Here is a 23,071-nt window from a genome sequence, read left to right on the forward strand (position 1 = left end):
CCGGACATCTCTGCTGGCCCAGGGTGAGCACCACCTTCTGGCTGCTTTACTGGTGGCCTTTGCTCTCACACACCTCCTCTCCATGAGGTTTGCTCTTTACAGCAGCAAACCTGGTGTGATTTGAGACTCTGGCTGGTCACAGAGCAGTCTGTGCTGTGTCTGACCCAGATGTCCTGTCACCATAAAGGACACGTATAATCCATGGTGCTCCTAAGACCTTGTTTGGTGGGTGTTTGACTTCCATTTGTTTGTGATAACAGGTGTCACCCAGGGATGGTAGGAGTTAAATCTTATTAGGAATCAATAGCTATTTGGTTCTTGTTGGTGGCTTTTTGTTGTTAATATTTTGTCACTTGTGTTTTCTCAAACTACCCTGCCCACAGTCCCTAAGGTCCCCCCACTACCCAAAGTGCTCTTCCCACCAAATCTCACTTCTCATTGTGAGCTTCTCTCCTCTGTGTTGTCTGAGGCATTGCTCAGGGTGCTGCTGGGCACCATGGGCACACCTGAACTTTTGCAGTCACCAATTTCATTTGAGAACCTGAGGATTTGAATGAAACTGTTTCAGAGTTTCACAAGCATTCTTGTGTTTTGAGAGCAGTGCTTTATCAGCCAAGAACGGGAAGGAGAAGTCTGTGAACAGCTCTATCTCACAAGTCTTTTGCAACACATGTTTGCAAAGATTAAGGCAAAAGAGTTTGGGAGAACATTTCGAGACAGACTGTACTTTGGGTCTGGATGAGGAAATGTGTGCAGGATCCAGCACAGTATGTTTGCATCCAATTCCTAATATTTTCTTTTCATTGCTGGAGCTTTCATAGTGGTTGTGGTCTGATTCTGCTAAAGCTCCAGATTCCAATGACTGCTCACTTACACACAGATATCAAAATCTTGTTTATAGAATTAACAGATATTGTGATGTACATGGGCAGTGTACTCCTGAGTTATCCCTTTGGTACCATAATCTCTTTTCCTAGAAAAGAAACAGGACATGCTGTAATTTTCCTTAGTGCAAAGTTTATTATGGATGGACATACTGGTAATGAAAGAGTAACAAGGCAGGGTATGATGGGAAGAAGTGAAATGGTGGAAGACCAGGGCAGGAATCCAGTTGGATTGGGATGGAGTTAGTTAAAACTGTCACCCATTTGGCCTCTATGTGGGGAAAGGTAAAAGTTTAGAGGGTAAAACAGGCTGTGCTGAGGGTCTTTGGAGTCAGTGGCAGGAGATGTGTGAGGCTGAATGGATGAGCTCTGGAGAGAATCCCTGACATAGCCATGAATTGTCTGTAATCTGTGATTATTGTCTGGAACAAGAGCACTTTGTGTAAACTAGACTGCAGAGAAAAATAATATATGGAAACTTAAAAGTACTTGGTTGTCATTTCTGTAAAACACTGGGCAATATAAATGCAGCTTAACTCTGTCCAGCCTTGTAGTGGAACTGATTTATACAGTCATTTAGCTCTCAGCTGCATTATAAATGGTGTGGGTAGTGGTTTTATTGCATTAAGTCCTATGTTAGATGGTGATAATTATCTGGCTTTTTTCCTCTTTGCAGGTGGCTTTGTTACTGCAATGTCCCTCAGTTTTGTGACAGTCTACCTCGGTATGAAACCACCCAGGTTTTTGGTAGGACATTGCTTCGCTCTGTTTTTACTGTAATGAGACGACAACTGCTGGAGCAGGCCAGGCAGGAAAAAGACAAGCTTCCTCAAGAAAAAAGAACACTAATCCTCACTCATTTTCCAAAGTAAGGGGCCACAGTGTGCCTGCATTCGAAGTTAACCAACAACTTCATTGTGGAAAGGGAGAAATTGCCTGCAGCTTAAAATAATGTATCTTTTTATTCAGTAGCAACTAGATACTGCAGCTTTCTTTACTGCCACAACTTACATTAGTGTATTTTATGTACACAACTGCTTGCTTTGTTTTGTCCTAGGATTATTCATATTGCTGGGGGATTGTACTGTTTTCCTGTTAGCAGGTATTGTAGGTCAATTACTTTCTTTTTCTGTAGTCCTTGGAAACAATGGACCTCCAAAAACATTCTCACATCTGCTTTGGTGATGGAAGATTAAAAAGGGGCAGTGTTGTACAAAGTTTATAATAATTTCAGTTTAATTCAACATTGTAATAGTGAACAAAGTAGTTACCCTACCCCCAGAAGAGATGGGGTTATTAGAGAGGAGTCAGTATAAAGCTGCATCATTGAATCCTAAACTGATAAATTTCATACTGGGTATCTTTTCCAGTACTGGAATGTGGATGACAACCTCTCACAATAAAACAGCAATAATTACCTATGGGGGTATTGAAACATGCTCAGCTTTGTTAGTCATTAATTTAAAACATTTTACTGGTGGTAAAGAGGGGTAGTGATGATGACAGGATCATTCATTGTAATGAATTCCTGTTAAAATAGTGTAGCACTTAAAAAATATCCTTATTTTACAAGGGTAGGTTGGTTCTCCAAGTCATAGTTTAAAAACCTGTCCCTCCTAACAACAAATGAACTGAACCTACAGAAGTCCTTGTGGAGCTAATGCTTTCTATACGAGCTACTCTGTTGGGCCAGAAGATGAGTTAGAGTTCAGAGGAATGAAAAACAATATGAACTTTCCTAAGCTGAGTAGAGCCAGGATTTGTTGCTCCTCCTATAATTAATAATTTATTTTACCACTTTGAAAAATGTACACTGTCTTTGGGGCAGACTGGATACAGGCTCTGAAACAGACATAGGAAAGGACTTGACACCCCATTGATGCAAGGAGCAGATTTGTGGAGGAAGCAGGTGTGCATATGCCCCTGTTTTCCACTGCCTTTTAAAGCCTTTTGCAGTAATTTGGAAAGCATTATTATTCACTGCAATTCCTTTTGATATTCTTCTGGGGAAAAAAAGACAAGTACTGTTTGCAGATGATCTGTGAGAAGTATGAATAATGTTTTAAATCTTTCATAGGCTGTACTTATCTGAAGCATTTGTCTTTCCTCTGGCATTGTTCTGAGTGAGCCCTGCAGAGGACCTGTGTCTCAGAGCATGGAGCCTGGCATTGGCACAGGGCCCCCCTCTGCCCTGGGTCTCCTTTTGGGCAAAGGGAGCACCCAGGGGTTGTGTCTGGCATACCTAGGAAGGAGTATCACAGAGGATGAAGGCAGAGCCTCTGTTCTGCCTGGAAATGGAGCTTTGGCTAAAGTTGAATTTGTCCTTCTGCTCTGACACAAATGGTCAGGTCACTGTTACAAACTTTTTAGCCATTATCATCTGTACAGACTGCAGCAAACTCTGCACATTGCTTAGGTATGGCTGTCCTATATATACAGTATGAGAGTCTGACTTGATCCTTGAAATCCCTGTCCTGTTCAAGGAAATTATACTCAACAGTCCTGTTGGTTTCAGTTTCTATACATGTAGATGACTCCAGAAAGTAGAAATGTGCCATGTCAGCTCCATTTCTACTCTACATGGTCTGAAAATCCCTTTTGTGCAATGTAGGATAAGCAGCTGTCTTGCTGCTGGGAGAGAATTGGTGTATCAGCCCTGAGAGGGTGAGCGTGCTGGAGAGTCTGATCTGTGGGATTCAATAATGCTGAGAGGGGTTTAACATGGTGCTGTTTCTGTAGCTGTACCCAAGTAAGGTTAAAAATACTGTTATGCAGTTAAAATTTACAGTGGGACACTTAAAGGAATGAAAATATCTTCCTAAGAGCATTGTTAGTAACACTGGGGTTCTATCAAAGCCCGAAAGCAAATGCATCTGCAAAATACTGATTCATCAAAATAGACATATTTTGCTATCATTGTATAACGTCAATCAACTCATGGCTGTCTCATTAGTGGAGCTGTGTTCTGTAAAAGTAGTTTGTAACTGTCTTTTTCTGCACTTGCAAGTGAATAACTATTGCTTGTAATCAGAGGTAAAGCTTAGTAAGTGAAAGCTCTCTACTGAATAATGATACTTCATGTCTGCTCTGGCTTGTGATTTTTGCAAGTATGGAGTTTTTCCAATAGCATTGGCCAACAGCATTTTCTTACTGACTTAGTGAATGTTTTTAATTTAAAAACATTGCAAGTGCTTGTTTTCAAAAAGAATCTGTTTGGAATGATCCCATTAGTTGATATTTTCCCTGGTTTTGTACCTAGGTTTCTGTCTATGCTGGAAGAAGAAGTGTACAGCCAGAATTCTCCTATTTGGGATCAGGATTTCATGGTGTCCAGTTCCAGAACTGGCCAGCTGGGAATCCAGACAGGTAATTTGCATTTAGTGATGGGTAACACAAATGAAAACTGCATGATTTAGAACTAATGTGAGGATTCATATATATATATATATATATATATATATATATATTAGAGAGAGAGATGTTAGTCTATGACCTTTTAAAATAATGTTTCATTCTCTTAATTGGTGAAACAGCTTCTCCCTTTATTGAGTTTGATTTGTCCAACCAGTCTTAGAGCACTGTAAATTAGACAGATGGAGCTGAATGATGAAATTTTGCTTTTCAATAGAGCCCTACAAAAAACTTTTTCATGAAGCTAAATGCCAGCAGGCTTGGCAGGTAGGTGAAAGAAGTTTGTTTACTTAGTTTCTGCTCAGCACTGCGAACTAATGAAGCCTGATGTTTGCAATCCCTGTCATCCAGCAGCCCCTCCTTAGGTAGAATTTAGTTTAGAAAAATACCCTGAGATAAAGCTTTAATGTCTCTACTTGGGAACTGGTGGCATTGCTCTGTTGCACAGTGTTCACTGTTACTTTTTGGGTGGTGGGTGTCCATCTTTGTGACAGTCTTTCCATCAGCACCAGAACGGATTCCATGACCTGGCTTTTTCTGTGTTTGTTTTTTATGTCATTGCAGTTATCAGTCCACCTCCTGTTGCCAGGTCTGTTGCATACAGTGCAAGTCCTTCATCTCTGGAGCAATCCAACAGTGGGAATATGAGTCCAGCTTGTAAAGTTTCTTCTGCCCTTGACCCAAACCTAGGTGAGGGAGAAGGAGCTTTGCCTTTTGACTTCTGTTGATATTATCAGCAGTTGCAGTATATGGTAACCTTTGCCTTCACTCTACATTAGCAGACTTGAGGTGTTTTTGCTGAAAGATTTGCACACACATACTTTTTTCTCCACTATGGTAATGTTTAACTAACATAAATCACAGCTGTATTTGCAAAAAAAAAAAAAAAAAAAAAAACAAAAAAACCAAAAAACAACCCAATTTGTTTGTTTAAATTAAATTAAAATGGGGACAGGTCTGGTGGTGTCAGAGGTTTTTGAAAAATACTTTTCTTGGAGTACATCTATGATAAGCCATGAGGAGAGGTTTCATTTAAATAATGTTTAATAATAACATTTGGGTTTTTCGATCTTTCAAGGTACTGAAAATGCATACATTTGGGCAGTGAAGAACAACACAGACATACCAACTAGGTTAAATTTAAAACCTGAATGAGGTTAGGTCAAAAAAAACCCAAAAAACTTATAAGGAAAAGATTCTTCTAATAAATCCTTTTTCAAACACCTCAGGATTAAATGAGCCTGTCAAGAGAGGTTGCTAGGTTGGAGAGATGATCCCAGTCTTATGTAAAGTGAATCCTCCACGAAGAAGAAAAACCAAAATCAAGTGAATTTCAAATCTCAGTATTCACTACAGAGAATACTAAACTGCAGTTTTCCATGAGGTCATTTCTCAACTTGTCCCTCAGAAGTGGGAATGAGTAGGATGATGAGTGGGATAATCCTGAGCTGGCAGCTGCATCTCTGTTACTGTACCTCTGCTAGTCCTTGGTGGAATTTCTTCTATGAATTTAACTAGTTTCTTTTGCTGTATGATACATGTGGCTCTGCAGTCAGTAGGGCAGTTAATTATTAACTTGGCATATTTTGATTTGGAAATTTTATATGGATTTTTTAATATGTATCACACATCAGACTGTATGTGCTGCTTGGTTTACAGAAGAGGTGAAAGAATTACATGATGGATACTTAGTTCCAGTGATTCCTAAAAGGGGAATTTTGTGTTATCAAGAAATAGGCACTGCAATTTGTGTATTGAGCACTGACCTTCCAAGACAGCTGCACAGAGGTTCCATGCAGAGGATTTTGAAGCAAAAAGAAAAAGCAAATTGTTTAACTGTGAATTCACAAAGGTGTAGTGGAAGGAGAGATATGTTTTCCTGCTTCATGCTAATTCCCCAGTGCAAAGCAGAAATTGAGATGTGATAAACATTTTTCAGATTTCATTTATTTCTCTTTCTCTTTGTGTATAGGGATTAAAAAAACACCAAAAAACAAACAAAAACCCCTCAACCTCAAACTTGTCATATAAACTATAGGATATGACAGAAGTGCTAGACTTCATTCTATTAGTTTGTGACATTCTGGTAATTTCTAATTTGTCTGAGTTTTGTTTCATAGGAGAAAAGAGGAAAAATAATGAGCCCTATCCTGTGGAGGACTCAAAGAGACCAAGGGTTGTAGGAGATATCCCTATTGAGTTAATCAATGAAGTAATGTCAACAATTACAGACCCTGCAGCAATGCTTGGGCCAGAGGTGAGATACAGGCTTGGTGTTGCAAATGGTCTGTTTGTGAATGGTCTGTCCTTAGTAAATGTTCCACATGGATGGAATGTGATAAGCTAAGAGTCTTGTCAAGAAAAATAGACTTTGAAAGAGTATGATTTGGTGAAAAAAAAATACTGGTGAAATACATCATTAACATGAAAAATAGGGTTTTTTTCCTACAGTTTTTTTTTCTGTGTTGTGTACAGATAGGAAAGAGACTTGTGAACTATTGATAGTAAGAACATAGATCTCAGGTTATCCTGCAAGGAGCTTTTGCTACAAAATGGTTAAAAAAGGCAAATTTTTTAAACAAATTTTTACAAATCAGATCGGATTAAGATAATGAGAAAGTAAAAACTACATCTTAAAATACCTTTGCCCCACATCTCCCTTCTTCCCAAGCTCAGCTGCATTCATGATTCTCTGCCTTCTCCCCCAAACAGTGCTGGGGGGTGGGGAATGGAGGCCATGGTCAGTTCCCATTGTAGTGTCTGCTGCTTCTTCCTCCACAGGGAAAGACTTCCCACACTCTCTCCCTGCTCCAGTGTGGAGAACCTACCATGACAGACAGTACTGCATGAACTTCTCCAACAGGGGTCCTTCCCAGGGGCTGCAGTTCTTCATGAACTGCTCCAGCACTTTTACCTTAATTTTTTTAATATTAATTTTTTTAAAATTTTTAAATTAAAAAATTGTTAAGGTTAAAAAAGGTGATTTGTTAAAGTTAAATAGGGTTCAAGAATTGCAGCAGAATGAAAGATCCAAAGTTAAAACCTCTGTCTGATGCAGAAACTGATCCAAACAGTTATTTGCTCTGTCTTCCCCAGTTGCTCTTTTTTTCGGCTGGAAGAGAAAAACAAACAGAATTGCGGAATTGTGCCATGCACAGAATTGCACTTTTTTTTTCCTTGGCTAGCTTTTCCTCCTTCTGTTCTCTCTGCCAGGCTATGTTTTGCCAGCAGCTCATTTGCCAAGATTTAGCTAGAAGCTGCTGAAGATTTGGAACCACCTACATTTTTTATTCAAACTATGTACTGTGACTGATGGCTCTGCATATTACAAATGCTGTGCCAGCCTGGCTGTTGGGGCTGGCAGTGACTGGAAACCCAGCAGCCAAACTTTGCTCAAAAAAGTAAACAGTATGTGCATGCAGAGATGTTTTGGCATTGTATAATGGTCTTGAAAAAAATAAGCTAAATAAATTTTCTGTATTAATTTAATCTGCATTTAGATATAGAGATGCTATTGCTAGATATGTAACAGCAAATTCTGTAAGAATTAAAGTACATTTTTTTAGGCTTTTACAGTAGTGGCAGAGATAGTGGAAAACGCTAATAAAATGAAAAAAACCCTGACTTTTTCTATGCTGCCATTAAAGTGTGTGGTTTGCAGTAGGTGTAGGCAAATCCACAAGTCATGCCTGAGCTGGTTAAGAGTAAAGCAAGTATGAAGACTTAGTGGCATAGGCTTCAACTGGCTCTGGGCTATCCCTCAAGGGGTTTTGGAACTTTTTGAGTCATAACCATTGTTGCTGTTATCTAATCTGTATCAATATTAATTCAGATTGGCCTTTGTAGACTGTAGTGTAGACTTCCATCTGGCTTATTTGATGGTGTCCCTTCTGCAGAGCTACATTAGGCAATCATTGGCAGTTCTGTTGGAAAAAGAGAGTGGGGTTTATTTGTTTGTTCATTAAGGCTGTTCTGTCAGAGGATGTGAAATCTCAAAACTGAGATGTTGTTCCTCGTTTGTGTGGCACAGACCAACTTCCTCTCGGCGCACTCGGCCCGGGACGAGGCAGCGAGGCTGGAGGAGCGCAGGGGGGTGATTGAATTCCATGTGGTCGGCAACTCCCTGAACCAGAAGCCCAACAAGAAGATCATGATGTGGCTGGTTGGTCTGCAGAATGTGTTCTCCCATCAGCTGCCTCGAATGCCGAAGGAATACATCACCCGCTTGGTCTTTGATCCGTGGGTATCCGTGGGTATCCTCGGACAGGGGGCTGGCGTGGGAGGCAGAGGGACTCTGGTGCTCTTTGCAGCAGAGGAGGGGTGGAGAGCAGCTCTGCCTCTGCTATGCTTTTGCCATCTTTTCCAGCCCTCATAACCCCTGGTCAATCTAATTGAGTTGTACCCAAGTTCCACCTTGGTGGCTGTATTAATAATAAGTGGCTTCTTGTTGTGGGACTGTGGTGGGTTGACATTGACTGGATGCCAGATTCCCACAAAACCTGCTCCGTTGCTCCCCTCCTCAGCTGGACAGGGGAGAGAAAGTACAAAGTTTTTGGATAGAAGGACAAGGAGTGATCACTCACTGATAACTATCACAGGCAAAATAGACTCAACTTGATGAAATTCCTTTAACTTTTTAGAAATCAGATCAGATTAGGATAATGAGAAAATAAAAACTACATCTTAAACTACATTTGCCCCACATCTCCCTTCTTCCCAAGCTCAGCTGCATTCATGATTCTCTGCCTTCTCCCCCAAGCAGTTCTGGGGGATGGGGAATGGAGGTCAGTTCCCACTGTGGTGTCTGCTGCTTCTTCCTCCACAGGGAAGGACTTCCCACACTCTCTCCCTGCTCCAGTATGGGCAACCTACCATGACAGACAGTTCTCCATGAACTTCCCCAGCAGGGGTCCTTCCCAGGGGCTGCAGTTCTTCATGAATTGCTCCAGCAGTTTGACTTTCCATGGTGAACGCCCTGGGGAGGCTCGTGTCTCCTGCAGCCTGTGAGGGAGCCCCGTGCCAGAGCAGGTGGATGCCTGAAGGAAGGCATGTTCCTGTGGGAAGCCCACCCTGGAGCAGCCTCCTGGCAGATCCTGTGACCTGAAGAGAGCTGCCCACACTACCTGCTAGAGCAGCTTTGCTGGCAGGACTTGTGTCCCTATGGAAAGGGACCTGTGCTACTGCAGTTCCTGAAGAACTGTAGCCTTGGGAGGGACCCCACACTGGAGCAGGGGAAGAACTCTTCTGCCTGAGGAGGAAACTGTGACATAGACAGCATGGGGTGAACTAACCCTAACACCATTCCCCAACCCCCTACACTGCTTGGGAGAGAAGGTAGAGAATTGGGAAGGAGGAGGGGAAAGGTAGTTTTAGGATTTGTTTTACTTTCTGTCAACCTGCTCTGATTTTGATTGGTAATAAATTCAGCTAATTTCCACAGGTGAACTCTGTTTGGCTTGTGGTGGTAGTTGTTGAGTTATTTCTCTCTGCTCTTACCTCAACTCATGAGTCTTTCATTACATTTTGTCTCCCCTGTCCAGCAGAGGAGAGGAGTGATGGAGCGGCTTTGATGGGCACCTGGCATCCAGCCAGGGTGAAACCACCACAAAAGCTCAAGTTACTGCATTGCTGCTGTCATTCCACAAGTAAAAAAAGTACTAAAATATGCACAAGAAAAAAAGAATATATAATATGCATGAAATCTACTTCAATGGTGGCAATGACTACTCTTTGGGCTTTTTGGCAGGGGATCAAATGATTTATATGATACTGTATATTGAATAATCTAAAGGATGGTGCACTGTTTTCACACCTTGAGGATTATATTAAAATTCCTTATCCTTGACATAAGAGTACACTGAGAGTGCACCTTGCTACATCTTTCCTGGCAGTCACTATAAATGCAACAGAAGTGGATATTTATTCTGGTCTTGATTCCCAGAGGAGTGTGTGATTAGAAATAAGAAATGTCCTCTCTTACTTCATCAGCTGCATTTGAGACTGATTGCTTAACTATGGAGATTGCATGCAATGAAACAAGAATCCCTTAGAAAGAACTTGCTCTCCTGTAACTCCATTAATTTCTAATTTACTCAGGATAAAATCATCCTGGGAACTGTGCAACAGCGTAACTATCAGCAATAGATTTAATGAAAGCAATACAAATTTTATTTATTGGGCATTACCTGAGTATCTCAGAGTACTTGGCAAGGCCAGGAGCTTGCTCTATAATGATCACCCTTATGGCCTATTGAAAGCATGATATTAAAGTAGCAACTCTTCTATAGATACAAGTGGCTAACTTAGGAGGCATACAGAATTGCATTATCATCATGGAAAGAAGTGAATCAAATTTCTGAAAAGGGAAGGTTAATGGCACTTGATGTACTATGTACATGAATTAAAGTGATTGTTATTTTTTTCTGCCCAGGAAACATAAAACCCTTGCATTAATAAAAGATGGTCGTGTTATCGGTGGGATCTGCTTCCGGATGTTCCCCTCCCAAGGATTTACAGAGATTGTTTTCTGTGCTGTGACTTCCAATGAGCAAGTCAAGGTAAAGGGAATTCTGTATTACAAGTGTTTGTTAAATGGATTTGAATCCCCTTCACCCACTGCATGTGCTGCTAATACTTTCAGTCATGTTGAATATGCTGCTGAGTTGCCAGGCAGAAATAGATTTTGAAAGATACAGCAATTCTGAATAAAATACACAAAAACCAAAGTCAAATGTGCAGATTTGGCATCATCATCGTAACAGTAGGATTACCTGCATTTAATTAATTAAATAACATTTTTCTCAGTGGAGCAATAGTGGCCAGTAGTCTGCCATTCTTGGCACTTTCATGCCTCTGTCCCCAGCAGTGGTGTCTCTGTGTAGTGTAACATCTTGTGGCTGACTGAAACACATATTACTTGTGTGGGGCAGTAATTTGTGTTCAGGCACTTTGTGCCATTACAGAACTTCAATCTAAATGACATCTAATAAAAAAATTAGGTGTAGTCTTACATCTCAAAATAAGCACAGGGTCAATTCTGTACACTTTTTTTTGAGTTAATGTCACAACATTTTCTCAGAATTTGGAGAATTAGCATGTTTTGAAAGAGTATAGAGCAGTATGAATACATGAGATTCCTCCAGCTTTTCCAGCTACTCACCGTTTGGTTCAGTGTTTTGCCTTTAGATGGTGCTCTAACTTCATGATTTTCATTTCAAGGAGCAAGAGCTGAGATGTGGGTTAACTCAGGGTGTATAGCAGTTAACATGCAAAAATTGTACACCCTGGTGCAAAAGAATAACACAGTGGGATTGAAAGTCTGTAACAACTGTTAATACTCACGTTATCTTTGATTTTATTCAACTCTGGGATAAGAGAGGAGCATTTCCCTACATTAAGCAATGACCTGTCAGCATTCAGAGTGTTTTAGCAAATGCAAATCCTAACAGAATATGCCTAAGTTGTGCTTAACTGCACTACACAGGTGAGGCTGCCAAACGTGTGCTGTGATTTTCTAGGAATAATCTTTCAAAATAATAGAGCAGATAATTCTGACCCTTCAGACTGCCCCCAGTGCTGCATAACACACTATTTATTATTTTATCCTCTGGGTGCTTTGCTGTATCAGTTGAGTGTTTCTGAAAATTTGCCTCCTGCTTTTTGCTCTGAGTGAGCTGATCCTGTCAACAGGTAACTGAGGAAAAAAAAGTTCACACATGGGTGATCTGCCAGGTCTTAGGAAAAATAAATCCTTATTTTAATTCAGTTTGAGGCTGGAGTAAAAAATATAGGAATTCTTTTTCCATGCAAATTGAATTGGTTTTTAGGTAGTTTGGTCCCCCATTACAAAATAATTCTAAGTTTTAGTGTATGTGCATGAGTTTCCTATCTGGCATTTGTCATATTTGGGGCTATGAAATTGTAAATTAAATCAGAAATTTTTGTTTTCTACTTCATTTTTACTGGCTTTTTTACATAAGTAAAAATTTTCCCAGTTTTCAAGAGCAGCGTACCCAAAAGGAATCCGTGTATGTTTCTCTAAGTGTCCTGTTAGTCTGCATGATAGGAAAATTGAAACATTTGCAGGAACAAAACACTATTATGGGATTACCTATCTACTTTACATGTCTCATATCACAGCAGAAGGGGATGACTATAGCTTCCTTGGCAATGTGAATAAATGCAACCTTTTGTTTACTTTGGGGCTAAATTTAAATGGAAACCATACCTGTGTGCAGTCAGAAGGTGTAGCTGTTTATTTGATTGTGGACTCTACAATTTTCTGCTCTTTATTATGGTAATTGTTCACTGTTCCTTTTTATGCTTATGATAAGCTTAGATAATAAATCCTTTGAGGCAGAGACTGTTTTGCTACAGGTTCAAAGAACACTGGAATAATTTCAGTATTGCTACTACTTTGTTGTTTTGAAGTGATACGGCTCAGAAAGGATGCTCTATTGTTACAGTGTGTGCAGTTTTGTCATGGGTGAAGTATATGATTTTAATGGTTGATATCTAATTTAAAAGAGGAACAAAAAAAACCAAAACCAAGGTGGGCACCTTGAATTACAATTTCCATGCTGGGTTGCAAAGGTTCCCCTACAAGGCTCAAAGGAGTTTGCTCTTGAGTGTGCAACACTCAGTTAATTAAGAGAAAATCTTTCAAACAGGATCTGAAGGACAGACTGCATTTTGAAAAACAGTGTGTAATAACCCAGAGTGCACAGGTTCTAATATGTGCAGTCCCCAAAGGCTTTGTCATGGCTTTTTCCTGCTGTGGTTCACACAGGGTTATGGGACCCACCTGATGAACCATCTGAAGGAGTACCACATCAAACACAACATTCTCAACTTTCTCACGTATGCAGACGAATATGCTATCGGCTACTTCAAAAAACAAGTAAGTTCAATGCAAGAAATTACTTTGTGCAAGAAGTTTTATATCTAGTAGGGTTGACTGAATAACTAGGCATGACAAAGGAATTGGATAAAATGTATAGTACAATTTTACATGTGTATTTTTTACCTATAAAATGTGCTCATCTCGAGTAATGTTTTGCCTTCTAACACGTTTTACTTTGATGGAATCATCTGAACATAAGTATATGGTATAGTCCATAATTTGTCTAGTCTAAAAATGTAGTAAAATGTCAGTTCATTCACTGATTCTATAAGAAGTGTAAAGAAGGACTAGGCATACCTGTGACAGATGAAAACTTACCTGACCTGCACCTACATCTCCTCCTGATTTGAAGCATGAGGTTCAAATTCAGGAGAGATGGCAATATCTGTTCTGTCAAATAGATTTGATAAACAGGTGTCAACTATCTGGTCAGCCAAAGGGAGTCAGATTTTTCTCAGAGGTTTACAGCATTAGGCAGTGAAGATGACCTGAATAGTGGGAAATTGCAACCAGGTAGAAGGAATTTTTTTTTCCTTTTCTGTCCTGAGAGTGGTGAAATTCTGAAAAATGTTGCTGAGGGAAGTGGTGGAATCTCTGCTCTTTTACAGTTTCAGGACTGGTCATGGCCTTGATCAGCCAGATATGATGAGACCTGTTCTGAACTGGGATGGGGTTAGATGACCTCCTCAAGTTCCTTCCAGCAAGTTCTATGGTTCTGTGTATAAAACTGGTACAATCTACTCTTCACACATTCAAAATGAGTACAATCTCCCCTATCACCCTACTTAGCAATTAACTGTTCTTTTATGAAGTGCCTCCCGTGAGAAGGTTTATGCAGCACTGAACCATGGTCTGTAACTCACTGTTGTAATTTTTGTATTTCTACATTATGATGAATTTGGTTCTCAATCCTCCTTCATTTCAATTAAAACAAAAATGTAAAAGGAAAATGGCATAATGACAATATAAGTTTTTTTGGTTTTTTTTTTTCTTTTTCAGGGTTTCTCCAAAGATATTAAAGTACCAAAAGCAAAATATGTCGGCTACATCAAGGATTATGAGGGTGCCACATTAATGGGATGTGAATTAAATCCAAGGATCCCCTACACGGAATTTTCTGTCATCATCAAAAAGCAAAAAGAGGTGAAGGCTGAAATGAAATGTTGAATGTTACTCTCTATTCAGATGTTTAGAAACAGTTCAGTGGGTGCCAGGTTAGCTCTCTTCTTTGCTTTGGTGCTTAAATTTGAGTACATACTTTTGTTAGTTAGAATAATCCCTTCATTCAAGTCCCAGTTCAAAATTTTGTAGTTGAAGCATCAAATTCTAACTTACTGACTCAATAAGAGCAAGACTTTTAAAGTACTGGTATTTTGAGGAGTAATTCACAGTTCAATTTTGTAGTAGTAAAATAAGCAAAATCTTGTGAGATTGATTTTTTTTTTAATGACTTTGTCAGTTCCTTCCCTCCCATATCAGTAGTGTTCATTGGAGTGACATTTAAATGAAGAGTTTGTATTGCATGGCCTGTTTTACTTAAAAAAAAGAGGATTCTTCTTTTCTGCCATTTTTAAAGTATATAAATCAAGGGTGGACTGTCTTAATTTCCAGTCTGTCCCTCTTTGGATTTTATGTGGGTTGTATTTTATTTAGTCCTTAATAATATTCTATAGAATAAAGCAGTTTATTAGCAAACTTATTATGACATTCCCGCTTGTGTTTAAACACTTTCCTTGGTTTTTAAAGAAATACTATTTATAATTTGTTCTTTCAAGGTTGTTCAAACCTGACTTTTTGTATAAGGAAAAAAAATCTGGTTTTATCTTTTTCTCTTCTTTGAGAGGAAATACTATGTATGAGGGAGTGAAGGTCCTTAAAAATAAATAGATGTCCATTTTTATTATTTCCAAAGAAAATATTCTATCAGACAGGAGGTCTGCATGGCTGTGCATTTGTTTATTCCAAGTCATGAAGTTTTGAAAGTCACATATCCAGGGCACACAAAGCTTAGAGAAGTATCTAAGTGGGTATCAAGAGCACCCAAATAAAATTGCTTAAAATTTGAGGTAATAAGATTGCAAAGTAAAACAGAGTGTAGCCTGGATTGGGAAAAACCTTTCCTCAGAATTTGCAAAGAGAATAGAATTTTGGTTCTGAAGAGTGGCATCATTCTGACATCCTCCAGAGAAAATCTTTCATGAGAGTATCTTTGATTGATACATAAGCAATTCCTACAGATAGATATATGGAGACTTTGAAGTGAATGGGTTTCTAATTTCTAAAATATTGGAATATGAACATGTATGTACATAAAAATATGTGCATTCAATATGTGCCTCGAAATTTTTGACCAGCTGTGCTGGAGCATTTCAGAAATTCCAGCTATTAAAATTTAACAGCCAGTTCTCAAACCTTCTTCCAGAAAATTTCCTTCTCTGCCTCTGCTCCTGTCTTCCCAAGAGCTGTGCAGTTTGTGATCAACAGAGCCAGCAATGACTCCTTTTTTTCTAGATTTGTGCCAAAATAGCTGACAGACTTAGCTACATTTGCAGAATCAGTGTTTGGTCAGGTAGCTCAGCCCCATTTTCAGCTTCATGGAAAAGAACTGCAAGGTTAGGAAGTGAGGATGTTTCTGTTCATCACAGTTTTGCATTAATCTTCTGGGTGACTTGAGATCAAATAAATTATTTTTTGTTTTCTCTGCTGCTTTATTACAGATCATTAAAAAGCTCATAGAAAGGAAACAAGCTCAAATCCGAAAAGTTTATCCTGGCCTTTCTTGCTTCAAAGATGGAGTACGGCAGATTCCTATAGAAAGCATTCCTGGAATTAGTATGTATCAATCTCTTTTAATGTAGAACAGAAGCAGAATAGCCCAAGAAAGGTCTGAGACCAGAAATACTAATGTAGCCACATAGTTCTTTTTTGATTAGAATGTAATTGTTTTGGTCTGCTGATTTGATTTCTGTGAAGATTGTTGTGCTTCCATTACAACTGCTGTCTTTGAGATTTCCCCAAGGCATCCCAGGCTGATCCTCTTTTATGTTCGTGTGTATAATTTTACTTATATGTGATCCCTCTTTGATTTGTAACACAGTGTAGGCAGCATTTTCCCTCTGGCACCATTTTAATGCACTGTACTCCTGAACAACAATGATTTCTGTGCTAGGCTTGAATGTACAGGACAAAACAGAATTAAAAATAATTAAGTATCATATTTTGGGGGACTTTTTTCAGCTATGCTTTTCTTCAATTTATTCTTTGTCCCCGGGGAGTCAAATCAGATAACTTTGTCATGATTATTCTTTTCAGGGGTGGGTTGCAGTAAAATATGCATTGAATTATTGAAAAGAAATGTGTTTCATATAGAAATATTTTAGAATCTTTTCAGCAGTCTGGTGGAAGAGTCATGTAGGAAATTGAATGGAGCTGCGGGCTAGATGGTTATGTTATTTATTAGGAGTAGCTTTTATTAAAACAAACCTATTTTACTGCAGTAGTGCTGAAATGGCTTTTCTTCTTTGAGTTGCAATAACTCAGTTAATGTTTTGACCTACTGTAGTTCCCATATAATATCTCATGTTGTTGGTGTACAGGAGAGACTGGCTGGAAACCAAGCGGAAAAGAAAGAGGGTAAGTGCTACACAAAGTCAAATGTTGCAGCAGTTGGGATATTCCTTTGAGAAAAGTCTTTAAACAATGCCACTTGATATTTCCTTCCATCCACTGGAAATCAAATAATCTACAATAGATGAGTTCCTAAGTGGCTTTTTGGCGGTATTTTTTATTTGATTTTTTATTATGGGCAAGTGTGGTTTGGGGAGTGGGGTTCTTTTTTGAGGATTTTTGTTTGGGTTTTTTTGCTTGTTTAAAATTTTATTTCTTCCATAAAATTCTTGAAACTTTGGAGTTGCTTTTAGGTAAGATACAAATTGTAGGAGCAAAGATAAGGGACTCAAACTAAAATTTTTGTATTTCTATTTTCCTTCAAGTAAGGAGTCCAAGGATCCAGATCAACTTTACAGCACGTTAAAAACCATCCTGCAGCAAGTCAAGGTGAGTGCTAGCTCTAGTTTACTTTCTGTAAAGATTTTTAAATTATTTCCAATATCTAGTTTCCATATTAGATACCTTACTTTTTTCTTTACCAAAGAGCCATCAAAGCGCTTGGCCCTTCATGGAACCCGTGAAGAGAACAGAAGCTCCTGGATATTATGAAGTTATAAGGTTTCCCATGGGTAATGCCATTAACATTTTTTAAGTAGAGTTTAAAAATCATTATAGCTGCAGACGTAGCAGATAAATTTTAATCTGATTGTTTTATGGTGAAAGAGATATGTTACTTGCAGCTGAATACCTTGCAGCTGAGAAGTGACAAGAGTGTGATGCTGTCATTTGAAATTGATGAGTGCTCTGTGACCTCTGTGAAACATGTGTGGTGAGCCTATCTGAAATCTTAGTGTGCCCTAGAGAGCTCTAGCAAGCTCTCAAATGGTGCAGTCAGCTAGAAGCTTTCAGGACTAGCTGATGGAGGTGAGTTGTGGGGATATGTTCTTGTATGTGGTAACTGGTCATTGCAGATTCTACTCATGTGTTAAAAAACCTGAAGGCAAGGCAAACTTTCAGGAACACCTGGGCATTTGAGTTGCTTTGAAATACAGATTTAAGATATCTAAATCATATAGAGAAAATATTTTCAGAGCTCACAGAGTTTTCTAAGTAAGTCTTAATACTTTGCTGCAATTTAAGTTTAGGAAAATGCTTCATGCAACTAATTTTAAGTTAACTTTTATCCTTATCTTTTAGATCTGCCACAGTTGTCTGAGGTGTTACATTTATTTATTTATTTATTTATTTATTTATTTATTTATTTATTTAGTTAGTTAGTTAGTTAGTTAGTAAGTTAGTAAGTTAGTTAGTTAGTTAGTTACTTTTACTTCTAAGTAACACAGCTGTTGTTTATGTAGGATTGCTTGCAAAGGGAAGTACACAACTGCTAATGTTTTTATTTCGAATTCTTCTAACCCAGCTTTTAGCTTCTGGGACGTATAATTTTAATGATAATTCAGTGATACTCTTAAAGAATGATTGATTTGTACTGTACCAGATTTAAAAGAGAATTCTCATTTACGCAATACTCACCTCTATTATTCTGATTACAGTTTCTGAACCCTTTAATATCATTAGAGAATGAATACAGGTTCATGGCAGGCTACTAGAAATCAGCTTCTCAGAGAATAAAAGTATTTGTTCATGTTGCTTTGCATGGGCTCCAAGCCCCTGTCTATCAATTTAGTTTAATTATTTTTTATATTCAAATTACCATTCCCAAATAGCAGATGTTCATATACTTAATAAACCAATCGCTGGCTTCCTGTACCCCCAACACAAATTTATTTTCTACCAATGAAGAAAAAGAATGTGAGTCCCCTTCTGTGGCAGAGTTTTCTCTGTCTGCTATTCTGAGCAGATCTAGCTCAGAAATCTGTTTAATCTGAACAGTGGTTACAAATAATTTACCTGAGTTGGAAAACTCATAGTAGGAATGTTGTCTGTCCTTTCCTTGTTCAGATGCATTACATTAGAGGTAGGGGCAGCAGTTTACTTTGAGGGTTGAGCTGAAGTCTTTGGTTTAGTTTTGCTTTGTTTTTTCAGCTAAGGAATCAAGCATGATTAAACTGTGCCTTGATTTGTGACAAATTCAGATTTCTTTCTGCTCTCCCTGCCAGCATGCTGATACTGTAAAAAGTTGCTCAGACAAGATAGAACAGTTGCCTTTATGTTTGTATACAGACTAAATGGTACAGTTTTTGAGAGGTATGGCTGTAAATTTTTTTTACTGCCTCCTAAGGTCAGTTCTCATGTATAAATGCTTTTTTACCTTGTTTTAAATGTTTTTCAGGTGCTGTATCAAGCAATACTCTTTGAGTTTTTTTTTCCCTTTTGCATTCAATAGCTGTAAGGCTGAGTGACAGATGGAACCAAACTTTCACTGTGCTTAGAGAACAGCCCAACTCTCTAGCCAGGCAACATTTGCTTTAGGGCAGCTGAACAGCCTTCTCAGCTGGGTGCTAAAATTAGTCTATGGGATATCTACTTTAGGTAGAGGCACCTGAATTTTAGACTTAATGGGAGCTGAATGAGCCTTTACTTTTGCAAAATATTGTGCAAAACTAGGGAGTGGCAAGTTCTGTACCATTGGAAAAAGTATTTGTGAGGTCCACTAAACTTTCCTTAAATAATCCCATCTTGTCAATTTGAAAGCGTTTCCTCTCTTTTAATAAATTCAAATCTCCCTTAAAAAAACCAAACCCACCCCCCCAAATTCTCCAAACCATTACCAAAACAAAACCACAACCATACTTTTAAATCTGAAGTTAAAAATTTTAATTCCTTTGCATTGGAGGTCTTTGGTCTCTGGTGTCCTTGAAATACTCATTGACATTAAGTCTTCTTTGTTCCCACTACTTCTGTTTCACAAAAGTGCTGCTGATGCCTGGCTCAAGCATTGCTAAAAAACTAGTTAGAGCATCTGAGGTGAGAAAAGCCAAGGCATCCAGCACACCTCCCACTACTTCTATTCCTGTACTCACTCCTAGAACACTTGTAATATAGACAGAATTTTAAAATGCTTGATGAGAATTACTGGGAAAGTGACTATGTGGAGAACACAGATGATTTACATATTTTAGGGATGACTGATTTTAGTTTAAAGGAGAACACTTCTTAAAGAATGTTCTGTAAGTAAATGTTTTGCATGATGCTCTGAAAGCAGGGGAGATCAGTTCTCACATGGTTCTTAAAAAGAATATACAACTATAAACTCTGAAGAGGTAATAAAAATATATGTAGAGTGTAGAAAAAAAATTATCTTTTTTTTCAAGGCCACAAATCCTGCTTATAGTGTAGACCACTGTATCTTCTCTGCTGTGTTTGCACAGCAGTAAGGATTTTAGTTCAACGTACATGTTTTGTGATGTTTGAATTCTTTGCCCATATACCCCTAAGGCCTCCTCCAGCAGAGCTGAGAACAGGTTGTCTCAGGACAGTCAGAAGAGGATTAGGGACATCTACTAACCACAGAAAACTCAGAGCTCTAAGTATGAGAACAGAACAAATAAAGCTTTAATGTTTTAAAGAATTAAAAATAAACGCTACATAAATTCATCCTTACGCTGAGGTATTGCTTAGTTCCAGCAGCTCAGTTGCTTTTGAAGCTAAAATACAGACCCTGCCTGAGATGAAGGCAATTTCCATTCCAAATCCTAGCTTTGCCAGTTCATGTTAAATGGCAAATCAGTCTGAAGGGACACTGCACACAAAACGTATTTGAATCCAACGCTGTTAATCTATTTTTCTTCTGTGCAGATCTCAAAACAATGAGTGAGCGACTCAAGAACAGGTACTACGTGTCTAAGAAATTATTCATGGCAGACTTGCAGCGAGTCTTTACAAACTGCAGAGAGTACAACCCCCCCGAGAGTGAATACTACAAATGTGCCAATATACTGGAGAAATTCTTCTACACAAAAATTAAAGAAGCTGGATTAATTGACAAGTGACACTGTCTTTTTTACAACCAAATAGTGTGCCTATGTTATGGACAGGGAAAGCCGTTCTATATCTGAGTTGTGGGACTTTCAAGAAACTTCTGTTTAATACTTAGCACTTTTAAAAACCCTTTTAGTTTTGCAAACATGTATTATACTGAAGTTACAAAAATTATTTTATTAAAATGCTTTATAATGTATTTAATTACGGAATATTTCTTTTGTGTGCCGATTAGCTTATGTTCCTAATAAGTTTATCAGCTACAGCCTCAGAAACCCCACAAACATGGGGGAAGTTGCACATGTTTGGGAAGATAGAGAAAATTCCCAGACAACAGATGTTATAGCTTACCTAATGTCATAGCTTACCTAATGCAGTACCTATTTGATAAAGTTTTATTATTTTTTCCAGTAAAAAAGAAAATTGTAAGGGAAAACAACAGGTGTGGGGGGGTTCTGAAACACTTGTTTCTTTGTAGAATCTTTTTATAAGATATTATTTTTTAAAAGAAACAGCTGGTTGAGAAGCTGTGAGAGAAGAGCAGTCAGTTCTGAAAAAGGACCGCCTGTGATCTTTGATAGATGCAAGTTTTTTCTATTCATTTTCAGTTTTGATAAATATTTTACCTGCAAATTGTAATCTCATAACCACTCTTAAAAAAAAAAAAAAAAAAAAAAAAGGAAAAAGAAAAAAAATCTGGCTAGATGCGCAATGTCATAGTGACTTGGCTTATGCAGGACATAAGTACCCAAAATAACTTTAGAGACTACTTTGCATCTACTAGACAATTTTAATTGGCTTAGTAGAGTTAAGGTTTTATGCACTTCATGATCCACCCTACTTACTACTCCTCACTGCTAAATTCTTTAGGTTGTTCAGCAGAAATAAGACTATTGTACACAAAGGAAGACAACATAGGACAGCTTCGAGCTTAGATACTTGGCTCTGTGGTAAACTGGATTTTCTACCAAGCTTTATTGTAAATGCATATTAACTGTGATTATTTAGACCCAGGAACATATTAACATTATACAATTCTTAGTATATCTTCAAAAGGAACACACATTCATATATACATATAATATATATACATTTTGCTGCTTACACTACATTTTTAGAGGTACACCTAAATCCTTAATGGAGATCAGTACAGGCCAAAAAGCTGTCCCTTGACATTTTCTAATTAGAGTTTGTAAATTATAACTGCTTTTGTGAAAAACAGACTAAACTTTCATTCTTGGTGTTTTATATTTACAGATGTTACACTGGTAAAATTCAAGTTATGAGACAGAGAAAACCAATCCTGTGCTTTGTCAAAGAATCTATTCCTGCAAAATGCCTGTGCAATGTTAGATCACAGATCAATTCAGCAAGGAGATGTCAGGAACTATCTAGAAGTAGTAAATGTGGTACCCAAGGTATTCAAAATGTTAATGCTGGACTTGCCATCGTGTTTTGTATGAATTTAGTCTGCCCTACATTGGGATCTATAACAAAGGTACAGTGAGTACTTTAATAGCCAGAACAGGATACTATAGACCTGTTTTGTAGATTGGGCCTACAGATGCACCTGTTAAGCTTGGTAACCTGTGAATTTTTGTTATTTTCAGAGTAGATTTTCTTATCGTCTTTCAATCAGATTGTCTCTTCTATATTGAAACGTGTTTTCTAATTTAAGAATTAATATTTTCATAGATACTGTGCAATAAAGTTATGGTAGGATATGTGGTTTTGCAAATGCTTTAACAGCTGATGAACTTTACATTTGTCAAATTAATATATTGTACTGGTACAGAATAGTTTTAAATTATATATGTACAAAACCCTATTTTGGTCTCTTTTTTTCATTACTTGGTACTTCATCACTTCAATTTTTAAAGCTTGCTCAAAACCTACCCAGACCCACCACACCCTGCCTTGGGTTGCTCTACACTCACCCTGTTCTTTTTCTCTCTCTGCTAAAACAGCTGTTGCAGATTTATTTCCTGAAAAAGCACCTGAGGTTCACAGAACACCCTCAAGGACCACTCAGTGCACCTCTAACATGAATGGTTGATACAGAGATAGGACCCACAACCTTGGCATTTTTAGGACCAGGCTCTAACCAATATAGTTCAACCACTCACTCTACCTCTAGTCCTAGAACTCCAGACTGAAATGGTGAGGCCCCATGGCTAGAATTTTAGGGCACAAAGGTAAAAAACTAAGTTTCTATTCAAACATCTAAAGGCTATGTTGTTATCAACCATTTTCAAACCCTCAGTAGCTGGAGCTAGTATTGTTATTAATAGAGAATCATGGAAGAAGTTACAAATAAAATAGT

At 38.2% G+C, this 23,071-nt stretch overlaps 1 protein-coding gene across 3 annotated transcripts in view; it reads left to right on the forward strand.

Annotated features, from left to right (window-relative positions):
- KAT2B (lysine acetyltransferase 2B) overlaps positions 1-22,576 on the forward strand; it is a 40,472-nt gene extending 17,896 nt beyond the window's left edge. Inside the window, exons 6-18 of one of the 3 annotated variants that reach the window (XM_018909773.3) lie at positions 1,561-1,752; positions 4,144-4,250; positions 4,860-4,985; positions 6,416-6,552; positions 8,326-8,534; positions 10,726-10,852; positions 13,084-13,194; positions 14,197-14,340; positions 15,915-16,029; positions 16,794-16,830; positions 17,190-17,253; positions 17,351-17,435; positions 20,566-22,576. In XM_018909773.3, the coding sequence (XP_018765318.3) occupies positions 1,561-1,752; positions 4,144-4,250; positions 4,860-4,985; positions 6,416-6,552; positions 8,326-8,534; positions 10,726-10,852; positions 13,084-13,194; positions 14,197-14,340; positions 15,915-16,029; positions 16,794-16,830; positions 17,190-17,253; positions 17,351-17,435; positions 20,566-20,759 (1,648 nt within the window). In that variant the 3' untranslated portion in view covers positions 20,760-22,576. The other 2 variants (XM_030231567.2, XM_050970533.1) reach the window with 2 other exon arrangements.
- The last annotated feature ends 495 nt before the right edge of the window (positions 22,577-23,071 follow it).

This window comes from Serinus canaria, chromosome 2, assembly GCF_022539315.1.
Source record: "Serinus canaria isolate serCan28SL12 chromosome 2, serCan2020, whole genome shotgun sequence".
Classification (NCBI taxonomy): domain Eukaryota; kingdom Metazoa; phylum Chordata; class Aves; order Passeriformes; family Fringillidae; genus Serinus; species Serinus canaria.